We start from the raw sequence: 18,951 nt of genomic DNA on the forward strand, positions 1-18,951 counted from the left end.
ATATATATAATACCCAGGATGATCTCTGGCCGAAAAGCTTTCCAGAAAGTGACCTGATGACCCTGTGTTGATTTCACATGGAATGACTCAGAATGAACAAGGTTAGCTTGCATGGGTATCAGATAAACAATGCTGCAAATAACAAGCATTACTGCCTATTCAGTGTTTTTTTTGTTTGTTTTTATTTGGCAGCCCCTGGACACCAATTTAAATATTAACTTGATGTGATGTTATCAACAGGAGCTACACTCTTACTGCAAAATACTCACAAACACAGGTGACGCCTCATACATGCAAAAACATGTCCAAAATTGAACATTGCTAGTTCGTTAAAATCTACGGAAATGTTGCAATATTTTCCTATACAACAAGATAATCATCTACATGAATACAAAGCCCCTTTCATTAAAAAGATCATAAAAAAAGAGTTCTGTTTTGTTTTATGGCTTGGTCAGGCAGCTGTGCTTGAGTGGTTAGAATAAATATTCAAGTATATCAATAATACACCTTTTTGGAGACATTTCCTGTTTTTGATTATGTATGGTGTTTTTTTTTTATGTATCAGTGTGTTGATTGACATTTTCTCTACAGCAATCACTGTAGCTGCGCACTGTTTATAGTCTAGCTGTCTGTAAGTGCTGTCTTATGTGCCTTGAAAAGGCATTGCATAGTTAAACCAAATGTTTAGTTCCTGGTTGAAACAAAGACCTGAACTGGAGTTCTTCCACTCACTGTCAATCATGTTAGAAACTATTTATTGCTTTTCTTTTTATATTTTCTTGTATAAAGAGGTGGTTGTGTGTTTTGTGAAATGAAGATTGAGGCCATGGTTCAATATTGTGTCAATATTGTGAACTAATTTTGATATAATTTCTGAATGGGGGGGTCAAGGATGTAGCTCCTTGTAAAGTGTAAATATCTACACATATTAGTGTTTTTTTTTTTAAATATTGTATTTATTTTTTTATGAAATTGCAATACTGTTTCAAAAGTTTTCCAAAGACTTTCTGGAAAAAAAAACACACATTCATTTTAGGGAGTGGTGGGGAAAGTAGTTATACCTGTTCATTTCCACTCACTTAACCCTTTTAAAAAGTAAGCTGAATATGCGAAAGTGGGAAGAATTAGCAAGTCAAAAGAAATGTACAAATGACAGGAGTTCCTTCGGCCCATCAGTGCTCATCTTGTTCCTGGGAGCTGGTTGGTCTGCAAGTTGGGTCGTAAAGGATCCCAATGACAGGAACATTGTGGCTAGGTTCCATATCGTCACTATTCTTTGTGAAGAAGTTTCTCCTACCCACAGTCCTGTCTACACTTAATTTCCAGCTGTGCCCTTTAGTCGTGTTTTTTTGTGCTGTATTGGCTAGGGTTAACCTTGTCTACTCTTTGTTCTGAATGCATTCAGTTCCCTCCACCTATTTTCATATCTCATTCTTGAACCCTGGGATTACTCTGTTTGCTCTTCGCTGACCTCTCTTCGAGGTTAATGTGGGAACCAGAATTGTGTGGTCTAAGTGTGGTCCCACCAGTACATTATACAGTCTTATCATAACCTCTTTTGATCTAGAGCAGTGGTCTCCAAACCTGGTCCTGGAGAGCCCCTATCCAGGTGTCTTTACTTCATCAGTGGCTCAAGATCTGGAACACCTGTTAATGTTGACTAATTAAGCCAATAATTGGTTCAATTAAGTAACAGAGATTGGTTGAAACGAAAACCAGCAGCCACAGTCTCCAAGGACCGGGATTGGAGACCCCTGATCTAGACTATACTTGTAATTATATAAATCAAGTCCGATGGGTTTTTTTTTTGTAATGCTGATTTTAAGTCTGTCTCTGTTCCAATTGTAAATTGCTGTATTTTTAACAGCCCTTACTTTGGCAGAAGGTGCGAAACAAAATGACAAAAACTGGTCAGCAGATCTTTAAGGTGCATCTCTCACCAGTAGTTTTCCTAGGTAAACTTGTTAAGACCCCGAAGGTAATAAATCATTTGCCAGACTAACAAAACATATAATGGGAAAACAATTCTAACAAGTAATTAGAAACTTGGTACAGTCAACAGTATGCTTAAAAAAGTCTACTTACAGTAAACAACCACCTGAAACCCTTACAGAACGAAAATATATTTTAATATATTGAGAAATATAATATATTAATATATTTCAATATATTAAAGATTACAAAATGTATTAGAGAATATATGCCAATATATTTTCATTATATTGTACAATATATAAATCATACTCATATAATATTATTTTTTCTGACATGTGAATACTGTTACATGTACTGTGTAGCCAGCTGTACAAGTGACACAGCATTCAAAACACCTGAAAGTGTGAGCGTGTGTGTGGGTGGCACAGGGCTCATTTGAATAACAAGCATCATCTGAATAGCAAATATTTGTGAGCCAATCTGCTGGAGAAACCTGCTCTCCAGCTATTCAGTGCAGAGAGAGAGAGAGTGAGCTGATCATTGGAGTACCCTGACACTTAACTGAGAAACGTAAGCCAGCAAGCACAGAGTGAAAACAATAGCGTACACACCTTCAGCTAGGGCTTTGTCTCGGCGGCACTCTCACTGGGTATCCTCTGCTCAGTGTCTGCAGGTCTTCACTGAGGACCAGCTCGGGAAGGAGTTTTGTGTTTTCCCACCAAGCAAGGGCTCCAGGCAGCAGATCCTCCTGGGTGTCCTGTTTTTCAGTCAGTGCTCCTGGCAGTTTGCCCCACATGGGGAGTTCGGAGCTGTACGCAGTTTCATACTAGTGCTGGTCATGGGTGGATGTCACAGTATGGGCAGATCAGCAATTGTAGAACATTCACCAAGAAAGCAGGAATTTATAGATCTCAATGGACCAAAGCTGTAAGTTCCTTTTTTTTTTTGAATGCTACAAAATTCTTCATGTATTCTTTTTTGTTGTTGTTGTTTGCACTGGTGGTTGTTTGTTTTCCTGCAGCCTCATTCAGAAAATCAGTTCTAGGAAACAGTACATATATCTTTGTTTAGAGGCGAATGCAAAAAAGTAAATTAGAGAACCAGCTGCAGTTCATACATTTTGAATAGAGTACATAATTAGTATTTAATACACACATGTGTATAAAAGTCACAGTTTGAAAATATATATATATATACACACACACACACACACACATACACACAACTGCAATATCTTCTTTCTATTTAATGGATCATTGTCATATACCCCTTTGCAAATGGCAACATGGTTGTAATCAAAACTGGAGAAGTAGGTGTGTTTGTGTTGTGAGTCGCTTTGATATCACACACGGTCATCTAATTCCCAGGAGCTCAATGGAAATACACACTTGTATCTGTTCGAAGACGTTGTATTTGTTGTAGCCTCCAGGAGTTTTATAGTGTTACAGTATTCCATTTCCATGTCTTTCCATGCATCAGCCTAAGTTAAATGTTGCACTCCAGGGAGCAGGCCTTTCTAGAATGAGTATCCCTGCTTGCAAAGACATACCTGATACTGGAAACGACATTAAGTAGTTGTGTGGCAAAAGGAGAACATTCCGCTTCTTTCTGTTAGGACATGCATTGTTAGACAAAGCGGGTCTCTGCATTTTGTAAGAGCATGTGCTTAAGCAAAAGGTACATATTTGTCTGATAAAATCAAATGTCTTCAGTTCCTTGGGGGGGGGAGGGAGGGAGGGAGAGTAAGCCATTAGAAGACAATAGCTGAACAGTGTGCCTGAGACATTTTGCTGTTGAGCAACCTGTGGCTTTTCCTGCCACACCTTAGCAGGGTGGATTGCTGTAGGTTAACTGCTTGATCTGTCTAAATTAACATTGTAGTGGAAAAGAACATGTCTTGCCATCATGAGCTAGGCAATTAGTTATCAGTAAGTAGATACAGACATTTCAAGTAAAAGGTTGCAGGTTACTTTTTGTTTCCATTTATAAAATATACAAACAGGTTTTATTGAAGTTTGCTGATTACTAACAAGGATTGACATTGTAATGACACATTACAAATGTAAAGCTCCATGTAATGGTAGCACTTCATAATAATTGGTTATACGTGTTATATGTATACTAAACATTCCTATATTATGTTTTAGCAAAAAAAATATTGTACAGTGTATTGCGACTCAGTGTTTATTTTAATTTTTTTTTTAACTATTATATGTACTTTAATTTCAGGACTTTGCATCTTTTTATAAACAGTAATTTGAATTCTTCAGTGTTAGCTGATTTATTTGGTGCTAAATTGTATGAAAAACTCATTACCACAGGAAACCTGGGAAGATTGGATGTCAGTATTATAAATGTCTCTTTTTTTTCACTTGAGATTATTGGCGTTTGTGGAGTCTTTAAAGTCATGGTTATTTCTACAAATATGTTTCCAGGCCTCCTGCATCAGCCCTGTTAAAAAAAAAAAAACTATTCAAATATGTAAACAAGGTGTGTGTGTGGAGTTTCAAATGTCATATTTCAAATGCCAACACAGGCCTCATACAATTATATATTCTTAGGCCGAGAGACACACAATAATAAAGCAGTAGGAAACTGTCTTTGTGGTTAAAAGTTATGGTGCTGCTTGTGTTTATGACAGTTTGTCACAAACAGCATATGGCAGCCTTCGTACGACAGTGGTAATCCTACTGGTACCTATGGCGCATCGACCATACTGTAAAGTAGTGAATCGAGAACTTAATTCTCATTCCAATTTGATAGTCTTTTATAGGTACTTTACTCCATAACATTTATTTTTTTGCTCATAAAATATCATGTTTTACGACCTAATGTTAGGCAAAAGCTTGTGGTGTTTGTTTTTTAATTTGCATGCTGAAGAGCAATGGTATTAATATAATACATATTAAACTAAGCCCAGGTGTTTACTCTGCAGGAAACTGAACTGCTGAACTGTACAGGAGTGCTGATAATGTACAGCAATTTAGGAAGGAAATCCATATTGAGATTGTGGTGTATTGTTACTGGAATAGGGTGTCAGTGGGCGCTGCCAGAATAAAACATAAAAAGACATACATTTAGAAGCAGGCCCTACTACAGCCAGACAATGCAACAGCACATGCAGGTGGAACTGCTCATTCAAGCAATGTAATTTCAAAACTGTATGCCTAATGCTTTCCTTTAGTTGAGACTTAATAAAATGAATACTCAACATTACAAAAAAAAAAAAAAAAATGACTGCTGTTAAGTTATAATACAAGTACAATCAGCCTAATAAAACTATGCCATTCTGCCATATTTGTCCTGCAAACCGATGTGTTTGGATAGCTCTTGTAGTTGCCCGAGGCTCATCACTGCTCTGAGTGCAGGGGGCCACAGGGAGCATTGGTCTTTGCGTTTCCATGGGTTTGACCCCTACTCATCAGACAATTGTAGGACTTCCCAGGGCTCAGAAACTTGGTTACACATCTGCAACTTAGATTCAGCTGGTGAGAAGAGGCTATTGACATACCAGCTCCAGCTCAGTATTGGTTGGAGTGGTGTGGCAAGAGTTGGAATTTCAGATATAGGTAGAAGAAAAGAGGTAAATAAATAAATAAATAAATAAATAAATAATGATGTTTATTTTACTGTAGCATGATCTAATATAACTGATCATCCTTTCCTGTCTCACATATTAACCAGATCATATAAACAAAACAAACAATCCAAATAATGATCTTACATTCCTTGCATGGTGCTAAACAAACGTTCACAGGCAGCAGGGCAGGACAATGAACTGCTCCGGTCTGTGTGCCTGTCTGTACCTGAAATGAATGTCAAGGTTATCTCTCTGTTCCACAGGAAGAACAACATCACAAAATCACCCTGTTTGCTTACTGGAAAGCCCTATTTACAGCCTGGCTGTGTTTCAGAAAGGATTGTACAGGTGGATTTGAAGACGTTGGTGTCTCTCCCTAATGGGTTCGACAAGGCTGAGTGGATGGCCACAAACAGTACGTATACAGTTATTAGTATTATTGCACACCTTCAATTCCAAACTGGTTTCAGTGCTGTACTAGCATGGTACCAGATTACACAAGTTTTAGCCTAAACTGGTGAGCAACTTGGATCTTCTCCTTCATTCCGAGGTGGGGTTCTGTCCATGCTGAGGCTCAACTACAAGTATTGCTACCTTCTATACACCAGGGAGCCATGTGCCCAGTTACAACCCTTAAAAACCCTCCAGTCATCCACTGGAGAAAGCGCAGGGAGTTTGATCTGTTTAAGGCAGGGGTCTCCAATCCTGGTCCTGGTTTGAATTGGTCCAATTAATTAATTTGGTGTACAGTTAGAACAAAAAACAGGAGGGACACCGGCCCTCCAGGACCAGAATTGGAGACCCCTGGTTTAACAGGCTTGATATTTTTGCTGAAGTACACTCATACATGGCAAAGACGGTTCTGACAAACAAGGAAGCTCCCTTATTAAAAAAGAAAAACAAACACATGCATGCATGCATAAAAATTCAAAACCTGTTTTTTTCCAGCAATTGCTTTCTTCAAGCACATCAACGTGTTCTCAGGCGCTGTGTCTGAGTTATGCACTGGTACAACCTGTCCAACCACTTCTGCTGCCGGTAACAAGTGAGTATTCACAAGAAGATTGTTTATTGATTTATTTTAGATACAATCATTACTAAAATCACACTACAAAAGAAAATAATAATCTATGTTCATTAGCCAAAATTAAAATGTATATAACAGAACATAAAACTTGACTCAAGTTGCCTCAGTTTCCCTGAGATGTATAGCAAAGCAGAAAACTATATAAAAAAGAACAATCATTTTGTGGGTGATTTTACATCTTAAAACATAGTATATTGGGGTTTCTGTACGAGAAAAAGCCCCTGAGTGTGTATTATATTATTTCTATTACTTTCTAATTGTTAAGATACACAAGGTCTCCTGGTGAATGCTGGGTATTTCCCTGTTTGCAGAAACAAGGACATGCGATTCTCATAGTAGACCTGGATTCTACCTTTAGACTGGTTTCTTGAACATTTAGCATTCTCTCAGGATTTCAAAAGGGGACTGTAGAGATGTGTAGTTACAGGACTGGATTATAAGTGGACAAACCAACGAGTATTAGTTTGAATAAATGCACCAGTTTGTGTTTGTATAGAGATCTAACAGTGCAACAGAGACTATAGATGCCCATTCATTATTTAATAAAAAATAACAAAAGTGGTTTCTTATTTTTATAGGATTACCTGTACTGTATATTATTTTTAAGACAGAACAGATGCTTACAAACTGGCCTTGAACACTGGTTTCCCAAAGGCAAAAAGTGCCTGGAGACATTCCTAGGTTACTTGGAAGCTGGTATGCAAATAGGGCCCTTTGTGTAATGCAAACCCAGGCTAATAAACTGACTCTTCTCCAACCTACTATAACTTAACAGCGGGCACACTGACATTAGTGCCCCCTAGTGGATATTCAACAGAAACACATTGCATGACACTAATGTGTTTCAACAGGATCTACTATTGGCAGGACGACCATGGGAAAAGGGTTAAGTGCTCAGGTCCGCTCTACACAGACTATGCGATGTCCTACATACAGGAACTGATTACTGATGAAAACGTTTTTCCTACCACAAATGGTGAGTACAATTCTCTCTCTAGCCCAAACCAATTTTAGCTTTTAAAAGTTGTTTTCCTACTCCACACAGATAACTTTGGTATCAACTTCACAACAGAGCGACAAAAAGTTGCAACCAAAAGGTTCCCAGTGTATAAAAAGAACACACTCTTTACAGTTTTAATAATAAATAGAAAGATAAATCAATATTGAGACAAAAAGTTTGACACTAAGCCACCTATTCTACCTCCCCAGGTTCTACTTTCCCTAGCGGCTTTGTCTTCATGGTCCAGAAGATCTTTCTCTACCTGTTCCATATCATGGCCCATCTGTATTGGGCACACTACAGAGACATAGCGAGATTAGAGCTGCACCCTCACCTCAACACCCTCTACGCACACTTCATGGCCTTCAACAAAGAGTTTGGCATCCTTGATCCACAGGAGACTGCCATCATGGATGACCTGACAACCGCTATGTCTAAACACAGCCTTTACTGAGAGATCCTTGAAGGACAATGGTCAGTCTTACTGTACCTCTTGCTTTGAGGGACATTGATAGGTGCTATCGTAAAACAAGGCAATCCTCTAGTGAAGGCAAAAAAACAATAGAAAGCTCTCCACATTTTCTGGTTTGAGGAATAAAAACAAACAGGACGTTCACCATTGTGCAACAGCACATGAAGGATCATTGGCCAACCTTTATTTTTTCAAAGCTTTCAACCCTGTCCCTAAGAAGATGAATACATTCTCTTGTCAAGAGCAGGAATGGGAGAATATCTAAAACTGCTGAGAATAAAAGGGCGCACAGGATCTCAACTTACCTATTGACAGATCTGGATGGAAAATTGTTTACTGCAGGTTTTGCTGGAGTATTTTGGGACTTTGGATCAACAGTTTGGAGGGAAACATGCATTTAGGTAAAATGACTTTCAAATCACATACTTGATGGTACATTGAAATTTCGTTCTGTTTGATATTTTATTTTAAAACACTGAAACTCAAAATCAATTATTGTAAGGTGACATTGGTCTTATGTTGGGAAATATTTTTAAGAAAAATAAAAAACTGAAATATCTTGCTTGCATATATATATATATATAGACATACACACACAGTGCCTTGCATAAGTATTCACCCCCCTTGGACTTTTCCACATTTTGTAGTGTTACAACCTGGAATTAAAATGGATTTAATTGGGATTTTTACCATTTGATTTACACAACATACTTAACACTTTGAAGGTGCAAAATATTTTTTATTGTGACACAAAAAATAATTAAACAAAAAAAAGACATTTGTTGGTTGCATAAGTATTCACCCCCAAGTCAATACTTGGTAGAAGCACCTTTGGCAGCAATTACAGCTGTGATTTGGGTAAGTCTCTACCAGCTTTGCACATCTGGATCCTGCAATTTTTGCCCATTCTTCTTGGCAAAATTGCTCAAGCTCCGTCAAGTTGGATGGGGACCGTTGGTGAACAGCAATTTTCAAGTCTTGCCACAGATTCTCAATCGGATTGAGGTCTAGGCTTTGACTGGGCCATTCTAAGACATTCAGGTTCTTGTTTTTAAACCACTCCAGTGTAGCTTTGGCAGTGTGTTTAGGGTCATTGTCCTGCTGGAAGGTGAACCTCAGTCCCAGGTCTCTTGCAGACTGAAACAGGTTTTCCTCTAGAATTTCCATGTATTTGGCTCCATCCACCTTGCCCTCAATTCTGACCAGTTTCCCAGTCCCTGTTGATGAAAAGCATCCCCATAACATGATGCTGCCACCACCATGCTTCACTGTGGGGATGGTGTTCTCAGGGTGATGAGCAGTGTTGGCTTTGCGCCACACATAGCGTTTTGCGCTAAGGCCAAAAAGTTCAATTTTGGTCTCATCAGACCAGAGAACCTTTTTCCACGTGTTTGCTGTGTCTCCCACATGCCTTTTGGCAAAATCCAAACGGGATTTGATATGGGTTTTTTTCAGCAATGGCTTTCTTCTTGCCACTCTTCCATAAAGTCCAGCTTTGTGGAGCGTCCGAGTTATAGTTGTCCCATGGACGGTTTCTCGCCATATTCTTTCCATTTTTTAATAATGGATTTAACGGTGCTCCGGGGGATGTTCAAAGTTTGGGATATTTTTTTATAACCCAACCCTGATTGGTGCTTCTCCAGAACTTTATCCCGGACTTGTTTTGATAGCTCCTTGGTCTTCATGATGCTGTTTGTTTAGATATGCTCTCTGACAAACTCTGGGGCCTTCCAGAAACAGGTGTATTTAATCTGAGATTATGTGACACTTTAATTGCACACAGGTGGACTCCATTCAACTAATTATGTGACTTCTCAAGGCAATTGGTTGCACTACACCTTATTTAGGGGTGTCACAGCAAAGGGGGTGAATACATGCAATCAAGACTTTTCAGTTTTTTATTTGTAAATAATTTTGATTCCAGGTTGTAAGACTACAAAATGTGGAAAAGTCCAAGGGGGGTGAATACTTATACGAACGAGAGAGAGAGAGAGACAGACAGACAGACAGACAGACAGACAGTGTATCACCTTCTAAAGGTTCCGACACCTACCTCAGTAACATAAATAGTGTGAAGCCACAAGCAAGTAGGCTGTTCAATATCAGGTCACAACCCCAGTTGCTTGATGTACATTCATAACCTTTTGAAAAATGTAGTAGCTAATTGTCTTTTACCATTATATACCTATTTAAACATTTCTTTCCGTTTGTGATGCCATAAATGTACCTGTTGGGGTTTCTTTATTTAATAAAGAATATACAGAATAATTTCCCATCAGCTTCCTCTGAAACACTAGAACAGATTTTTAGCTTGTATATTCGCTTTTTTTTATCTGAATGGTTTTATTTGTAGTACAGAACATCTCTAATTCTTATTTTGTCATCTCCCTGTAAACTATAAAACTGTTTGTGCTTTAGCGTCAGGTCAGCAGCAGTATTAAATACTAACAGGAGTTTGTCAATACTGCCATTTCTTACATGGACAGGGTTGGAGGACTGCATGATTCTTTGAAGATAATTTCCTATTGTACATTAGTTTTTACCAAAATGTTCAACTTTTATTCTATATTTTTTATGCCAAAGCTGTATTAAATTATGTATCCTTGCTTTTAATTAATCTTGTGTATTACACACTAGAAAATCTGAGCAGGTAGTTGTGTGCTTGAGATAGAGATGGACATACTGTATATTGTAAAATCCACAATTTTGGACTATCAACTTTAAATTGAACTTACATCTGTTGTTTTTAGAAGAAACTAATCTACAGTCAGCACTCTGATATCCGACCCTATAAAATTTTGACTTCAGTAAAGGTTAAACGAGTGTGACGCGTATCTGATTATCTAAGGTGATTTGACGTGTATGTAGGTGAGCATGTGGTAACTTGCCCCCTGCACACACACACACACACACATTTCGTACGGAAAGAAAAAAATATTACTTGGGTTTGAGGAACTGTACAGGGAGACGTTTATTGTAATGCATATTTTTCTTTTATTTGGCACTGTTGCCGTATTATTTTTCTTATTTTGACATATCACAAGAGATGGATCATGATGGTAGATCATTCATGGAAGATTTGATTCTGCAGCGTCAAGGCAGAATATTTACAGCAGTCTGTCTCGAATGTTTAATTATTTGAAGATGGTCCTCCTGGTAGTTTCGTTTTTCATCCAGAGCGGTATTTCACTGATTCTTTCATTGAAATGTATTAGCGCACGACTTGGGGTGAATAGCACCATAGTAAAAGTCAAACACTTGTCCGTTTTTTTCAGGGAACACAAAAAAGATACAATGTCAGAAAATACATAGCTGAAAGGACTGTTTTAAAACATATATGCTTCCATTTAGATGTACTGTAGTTGGTTTTGTTGGTACAGTACTATATTTTCAACAGTAATAGTATTTTAATTCATAACGATATGATTCTGAAAATATCACTTGCCAAAATAGACGACACGTGGACTATAATATTCTTTTAAATCGAGTACCTATTGTACTAGCATAATGTAAAACTCCCCATTAACGACCCAACAGCAAAATGAAATCAACCCATGCACAAAACTGCGTAAAACATAGAAGGCAATGCAATTTAGCAAAAGATAAAAAAAAAACACACACACACACACCAGTTTACAGAATTAAAACAGTATACAAAATCAGTATTCAAAATTGCAAAATATAGTGCTCGAGAAGGCCCTAAGGTCACAGTAAAAATATATATAATAAATGCATCACATCATCTAAAACTGTTTAATGATTAACTTTTACAATACAGTAGCTTTTCTCGTTTGCTTTGTTTTTAGAGGAAGCACTGTATAACTGCACAGTAACAAAGACAGACTGATTTGCCATACCAGAAACAAAAAAAAACTTTGGGCTGTGCCGGTTAAACAAGTACATTGTAACACTGAAGAGACTGGCTTTGTATGAGAAAACTGGTGACCAACGTGTATCTGGGTACCGGATATCCGAGTGCTGACTGTATTACACTTCAAATCAAGGCATAGAAGCAAAACCAAAAAAAGAAACCAATGACAGCATCTCTTTATATATATTTTATTACATTTCAGTTAGTTTCTATAGGCACAATACAAGGACTGTGTACGTATGACACAATGTACAGAACTTGAATACGATTTCAATACTCTACATTTCTGCTTAGGTATTTTACAAACTCAACGTGACACCAACTGTCTGCAAGGCAAAAGTTCTATACAAAAAAAAAAAAAAACTCAATTATTACTATATACAAAAAAAATGACAAAACATTGAAATCTTTTTTAAAAAATGTAGAAAGTTAAATGTATGGAGCAAAATGCAATTGTTGTTGACAATCTGATTTAATTGGAAATCAAAATGTTTAAATCCACCCGCTACTATAAAAACACAGAAACAAAACATAAAAATAGCCAAGCACTGTTTTTGAAAATTTAGAAAGCATTTAAAGAACACCCTGCACAATCTGATGTTTGCATTTTGACCACAGAAAAATCTAAAATAAAATTGGTAGTACTATCCTTCCCCAATCAAGTCTGGCTGTGAAATCTAGCAGAATTTCGTTTGCTGCCACCTCTTTATTCTAAAGCAGTAAAATCCAATAAATGAATATATTGAGGTTATGGTGTAGGACTTCCCTGTGACGAGGCTTGTGAATTGTGTTCAGGTCCCGGCTGAAGTCAGACAAGCTAAAGTATCTGAGAATGTTCAAGAGCAAGTAAATGGCCTTAATATGGAAATCTTTCATTCAATCATCTAGTTATCAATTAACTCATTCAGCACGAAATACCTTTACAGAAAGATTACCTTAGGATAGATCACTATTGAAACTGTTTCAGTGTCTTATAATTAAGAAGAAATACATGGTCAAAACATGGATTATTTCATTTTATGAACATGAAATCAGAAACAATTATTTTTGGTTTCAATTTTGTGAGGTTTATACTTTGTCAGATTTTTAAAAAATAATTTGTTCATTTGAATAGAACACATTGCACATTCCACCCCCACCCACCAAAGGAATAATTTACTTGTCAATGTTTGCATAGCGGTATGGAAACTTGCATTGCTGATAACGTTTATATTGGTAAAAATGTGTGTTCATGGTATTGGATAAGCGATACAGAACTAAGCAGCTTTTTAAAATGCAACTGCAATGTTATACCAGGTAAATTATTCCAAGAAATTACCATAATTTTACTACCATTTTAACAAGAAATAAGTGGGCTCAAAAAAGCAGGGTTCTTCTTTAGGGTGTTTTTGACAGCAAACTCCCAAAGAAAGTAGCAGTGTCATGCAGAAGTACACAATGGCACATATTGGATGTTTTTCAATTAATAATAATAAAAAAAGAATTTATATATATATATATATATATATATATATATATATATATATATATATATATATATATATATATATATATATATATATATATATTTTTCAAGGGCAACTTACACGTGTTAAAATAAATTACTACCATACATTACATTAACATTTTATAGTATATACAGTGATAGTTATTAGATGAACAGCTATATTTAAATGCGAGTTTGACAAGACTTTAGGATTACCCTTCTATGACCTCACAGGTGTGTTGCTGTATAAGTGTTCACATTTTCCAATAATTCCCTCAAAAGAAAGGAGTTTACTCATTCTCTGCCAAATTCCTACTTGTAAATGTTCCAAGAACATAAACTTGACTCAACCACCAAACTTTTAACCTCTACACTGCTGATTTTTGTATTTTTTTGCAATTATAGTTACACAGTGGCGTATAAGTAAATATGCACAAAATATGATTTGCTTTTTTAGTTTGAGAGTTTTATTAACATATATTTACTCAAGATGTAAATACGTTACTAAACTTAACTAAATACCAAAGTGGTTTAAAAACAAAGCTCACATCTCAACAAGGTTACCAAAATAATGAGGGATACTGGTTTGTCTAGTAATTCATGCCATGTGTGCTGCAAGTGATGGTCATTCACAGGCAGTGTGATCATGGAGAAATTATAATCTTACTTTTAAATCTGGAATTAAGATATGAGTGAGAATACCTGCAAGAACGACACCGCTGTGTTCCTCCAGAAATGTTTCACTAAAGCTGTATATTCAAATTCCCAAGTACTACTTAAAGGCTTAGATCACATTTACTCCAAGATCCAACCCTCAATACCCCAATATAGCGAGCAAGTGTTATTCACCCTGTTCAGTAAAGCTGCAGAATACTATCAAACTGTAGCACTGTGGGCAACAGCAGAGGTAGATGTAACCATACTGCTTCAAGGTCAGTATTCTATCCATTTTCAAATTGGAAGTGAAAAGGTTTTTTTTTTTTTTTTTTTAATATTATAAGGGAATTGTAGTCATGCTGTACAGGGTTCACTGATCCCCCTTAATAGTTAAATGTACATCTTACATTAAATAAAATTCTCTCAAGTAATGCATCTCAGCAGGGCAAGGTTTACAGAACGTGTTAATAAATAATCTGATAAAACATTACTCATTCTAAAACAGTTGATCATATCGCCTAACAGTCGCCTGCCAAAACAAACAAACAAACATGACAGTACTGTCTTTTCCAATACAAATGCCATCTGGTTTACCAACCAGAACAGGCAGCTTAAAGTTTATGACCAACCCATTTGTATAAACCTGCACTTCTGATAAAGCAGGAATAAATCACACTTTTCTAGGAGGAAAACTGGGAAATGTGACAATACTTATTTACAGCTGTAAATGTAACGAGTGCCTGTTCTGTGTCAATATACTGTACAGATATATCTATCTAAAAAGCTTTGCATGAAGACAACAGATTAAACTATATACAAGATTTACTTAGCCTCTAGCTACAACACTGCTTATTAACAAAGCCACAGCTGTGAGAGAGACCAACAATACTGTTAAAAGGCTGCATGCATACTCTGTGGAAGCTGCCTGTCCAGAACATCTCCATGGCAGTACAGTAAAGCTATGTTTGTTCATTTTTTATTTTTTTATTTTGATAATTCCTAGTTAATGTTCACACACATATATAGATACATATATTTTTCAAATCAATGTCTCAATCCTACAATTCTAGGTGATGCTAAACTTTTGGCCAGAGCTGTACATGACCCTGTACTGCTTTGTCTGTTCTGTTGCACCAGGAAGCCAGTTGGGTGAAACTAAAAGTAAACAATGATTCACTGTGTGGTTACAGGATCTCAATGTGAGCATGCATGCTTGTTCAAATGCATTAAAATAGAAGAGGATTTAGGAACAAAAAGTCTTTCAGTGGGATGTTTCAATTGACCACCACCACATTTTTGGAAGACAGCGCAAGTTGAATTTCTATTTCAGCAAGATTGGAACCTGTCACATTGTTCACTGGAATCTCAAGCATGCAAATACCACGGAGCTACTTTTAGGATCGTAGTTTGTGCAGTTTTGAAAGAAAAACGTCACCGCAAGCATGTATTTTTTATTTTAAAACATGATAACTGGCACTGCACAAGGTTAGTTCCGTTTTCTTTTACGGTTTCACTTCCTAGGTCATTTCACCTCACCAGTGTCTTTGTGGTAAAAGCATGTTACTTAGTGCAAAGCATGCCTGTCAACAGAAGGAGCAGCTGGTTAGATTATGATAGAAAGGAGGTGGGGACTATTTCATTCTCTAGGTGAAATGATGAACATCCTTTTATTATATATATATATATATATATATATATATATATATATATATATATATATATATATATATATATATATATATATATATATATATACACACACACACACACACACACATATATATATATTATATACACATACACACACACACGTGTGCTTCTTTCAAAATGACACTTGAGACCTATATGGTTAAATGGAACATTTTGTAGCTATAGCCAATTTAACAGGAACAATGTTGGGAATGGGACGTCATGTACAACAAAATAACAAAACCTGATATTTAGTAGCAGCCAATCCATTTTAATAAAAAAAAAAAAGGTCTTTAAAAAAACCACTTTGATCAGATACATAGTTTTAAGTCAGGCCATGATGGTTAACTGAAAACCGTTCTTACAAAAATACACGTCAGCATGGAATACAATACAGGGGACAGTGGTGGTATTTGCATGTAGTAATTCCAAGATGTCAAGAACATGCTCATTAACTGGAACAGCAAGTTAAACCTCTCACAGCTGTGTTCTGTAAACACTAGCATCCACTCGCTATTTTGGGCTTCCCCTTTCCCGTTTGCTTTGCTTCATTTAATAACTATTTTGCATAAGTTAATAATCACAACATAATATATCCCTCGTTCTCCTTATGCATACCTTACATTTTAAACATTAATAGTGGTTTCGTAACAGCAACAAAAAAGGAAGAGCTTTAAATATTGTTGGTAGCTGCTCTGTAAACAGTTGTAAATATTCATTTTCTACTACTTAACATTCTCTCTTTCCCTAGGTGGATGTATACTCACAAACCCAAACTGGCATTCTTGAACTTTTTTTTACCTTAGGTTGTCAGGGTTTTCCATGTAAATAGCAAACATGGCCAATACAGATGAAAAATTGTATCAATATTGTAAATTTAGGGGCTCCCGAGTGGCACATCTGGTAAAGGCACTCTGCGTGAAGTGCAGGATATGCCCCATAGCTTGGACGTCGACGCTTCGAGACCAGGCTATTTAATTGCCGATCGTGGACGGGAGTTCCCACAATTGGCAAAGCGCCGCCCAGGGGGGGAGGGGGGCTTGGGTCGACCAGAATGTCCTCTGCTCACCACGCACCAGCGACCCCTGTAGTCTGGCCGGGCACCTGCGGGCTTGCCAGTAAGCTGCCCAGAGCTGCACTGTCCTCTGACGCTGTAGCTCTGAGATGGCTGCATGCTGAGTCTGCAGTGTAAAAAGAAGTGGTCGCTGCTCCCGAGTCAGCACAGGGGTGGTAGCGATGAGTTGAGCCTAAAATAATAACTGGATATTCTACATTGGGAGAAAATAATAAATTATTGGCGACTACTAAATTAAAAAAAAAAAAAAATTCTAAATTTAAAATACAGAACACATTGATTCGCTTATAGTTCTTTATGGCTACCTAAAATCTCACTGGTTATTAATGCCTCTCGGTACCACTGCCTCAGGATGGCTGTAAAATCACTGCCTTGATAGACCACATTAAAACAAAAAGTAACATTTAAAAACACAGCATATATGTTCAAAAAACAAATCAATTATTGTTAGTTTAATTCTGTTTCCACAGCAGTGCTGCCTAGTTGTTAGTGCACTAAAGCCAGGTGATTCAAGTTCAGTTCCAAGTGCTTTTGTCCAACCAAATTTGAAAAAAATGTTTGCGATATCTCTGCGTGGGTTTAATACAGTAAATAAACTGGAGCCTTAGGGCCTCAACTGAACAAGAAATGATGAATTTACAGACAGAACTAAAACTTGGTCTGTTGAGAGGTCTGAATTGAATCAAATTGATGCTTGACTTGACCAATGTCTTTGGGGAAGTTAACCCCAATCAAAACACTGTCTACTCCATTAGATGCTTTGGAAGACAGTATGTATGAATGTGTGTGTGATATATATTACTTATTTATCTCATAAGAGAACATGTCTGCTTCAGGAAACCTCATGTTGATCAGGTCAGCAAGTAAAGGCCTGTAGTGCACAAGTCAGGCTGGAAAAAAAAAAGCTTTGAATTCTGACAGACATATTCAACTGAGAAACTACTAAGGAATGCCAGTTTGGGCCCATACTTGTAGTCTGGAGAGAGCTGCATTTTACCTGAAACAAGGTATACGTTATTGGTTATGAATTCCAGAGTAGCCCCAACAGTGGTAAACGAAGTGTGGTTTATGGTAGCAGTAACTCACCAGAGCTGTTGTGAAAACAGTAAGACAACTGCAGTAGCCATAGGGGGAAAAAAAGAAGGACAAACACAGAAAGACAGTGACATGACATCATCAGTTCACAATGTCACCAATACTGAACAAGGTCACCCAATCACCCTTCCAGTCATGCTTTCGTGGGACCTACAAATGTCTTTAGTCCACACAACTCCCCTCCAGTGCTCTGTAGAACCAATTTTCCCCAAGCTAGGTGAAAATGCCTCCATATAACCCAGGCTGATTTTGCTTTCTTTGAAGATGTCACGCATCAGACAAGCAGCTCTGAATACTGTCCATCCACAACTGGGCATTCTGACTGTCTTGTGCACAGAAGTTGTAAAATCTTTTTGTTGTCTTCAGCTGCAAAGAGAAAAAGGAGGGGGAAAAACTTTATTATTTTATTTGAACAACAAAGGATCTCAGTTTGCCACATGGGCCCCTGGAAGCCAAAGGTTTGACAAGTACAACTGCAATCTGAAGCAACTAGTACATATGCATTATCCTTTATTATTTGCGATATTTACTTTAGTGAATCCTTAACTTCTCTGCTCTTTAAATTGTTATCAATGGCTAAACAGTTTACAAAAAATTAAAACTGTTAAGTTACCCCTTATTTTTTAAAGGAGCAATAATTTAAAACGTGAGCTGTTAGGTCTTGGCTTACATTAACTTGTAAGAACAGTAGTAATGATAATGAGAAAAAAAGAGCTCTATATAAAACAATAGTCAACTGTATTTTGTATCTTACTGATGTCAGTACAAGCAGTGCGAGCTAGGCTGCTGTAACTTACGTTATATTATTGATCCCTTCATATTACATTATATTATCTCTACCTAATTAAAAATGTTATTGATATGTCGGTGTTCGTTAATTCAGTCCCCAAACTCAAGTAATCTGTTTCAAACTAAAAGTGAAAACTAAAAAAGGATAAACAAATGCAGTGCAAGGAGAAACAATGGGAAATCTGGTCATTTATGAACCAAGAGTAAAAGTTTGA

General features: G+C 37.0%; 2 protein-coding genes across 7 annotated transcripts in view; one reads left to right on the forward strand and one right to left on the reverse strand.

Annotated features, from left to right (window-relative positions):
• The first annotated feature begins 2,382 nt into the window (after positions 1-2,382).
• Positions 2,383-12,343, forward strand: LOC117415875 (MOB kinase activator 2-like). Its single transcript, XM_034026784.2, has 5 exons — positions 2,383-2,862; positions 5,779-5,930; positions 6,464-6,560; positions 7,454-7,578; positions 7,812-12,343. The coding sequence occupies exons 1-5, from the start codon at positions 2,774-2,776 to the stop codon at positions 8,054-8,056; spliced, it is 708 nt and encodes a 235-aa protein (XP_033882675.1). The 5' UTR covers positions 2,383-2,773; the 3' UTR covers positions 8,057-12,343.
• A 3,684-nt stretch (positions 12,344-16,027) lies between these two features.
• The window catches only part of LOC117415795 (myotubularin-related protein 5-like), a 70,649-nt gene continuing 67,725 nt past the window's right edge, over positions 16,028-18,951 (reverse strand). For all 6 annotated transcript variants that reach the window (XM_034026604.3, XM_059027411.1, XM_059027409.1 and 3 more), the window contains one exon: positions 16,028-18,313. In XM_034026604.3, the coding sequence (XP_033882495.2) occupies positions 18,215-18,313 (99 nt within the window). In that variant the 3' untranslated portion in view covers positions 16,028-18,214. The remainder of the gene's footprint in view (positions 18,314-18,951) is intronic.

The sequence above is a fragment of the Acipenser ruthenus genome, chromosome 7 (genome assembly GCF_902713425.1).
Source record: "Acipenser ruthenus chromosome 7, fAciRut3.2 maternal haplotype, whole genome shotgun sequence".
Lineage (NCBI taxonomy): Eukaryota > Metazoa > Chordata > Actinopteri > Acipenseriformes > Acipenseridae > Acipenser > Acipenser ruthenus.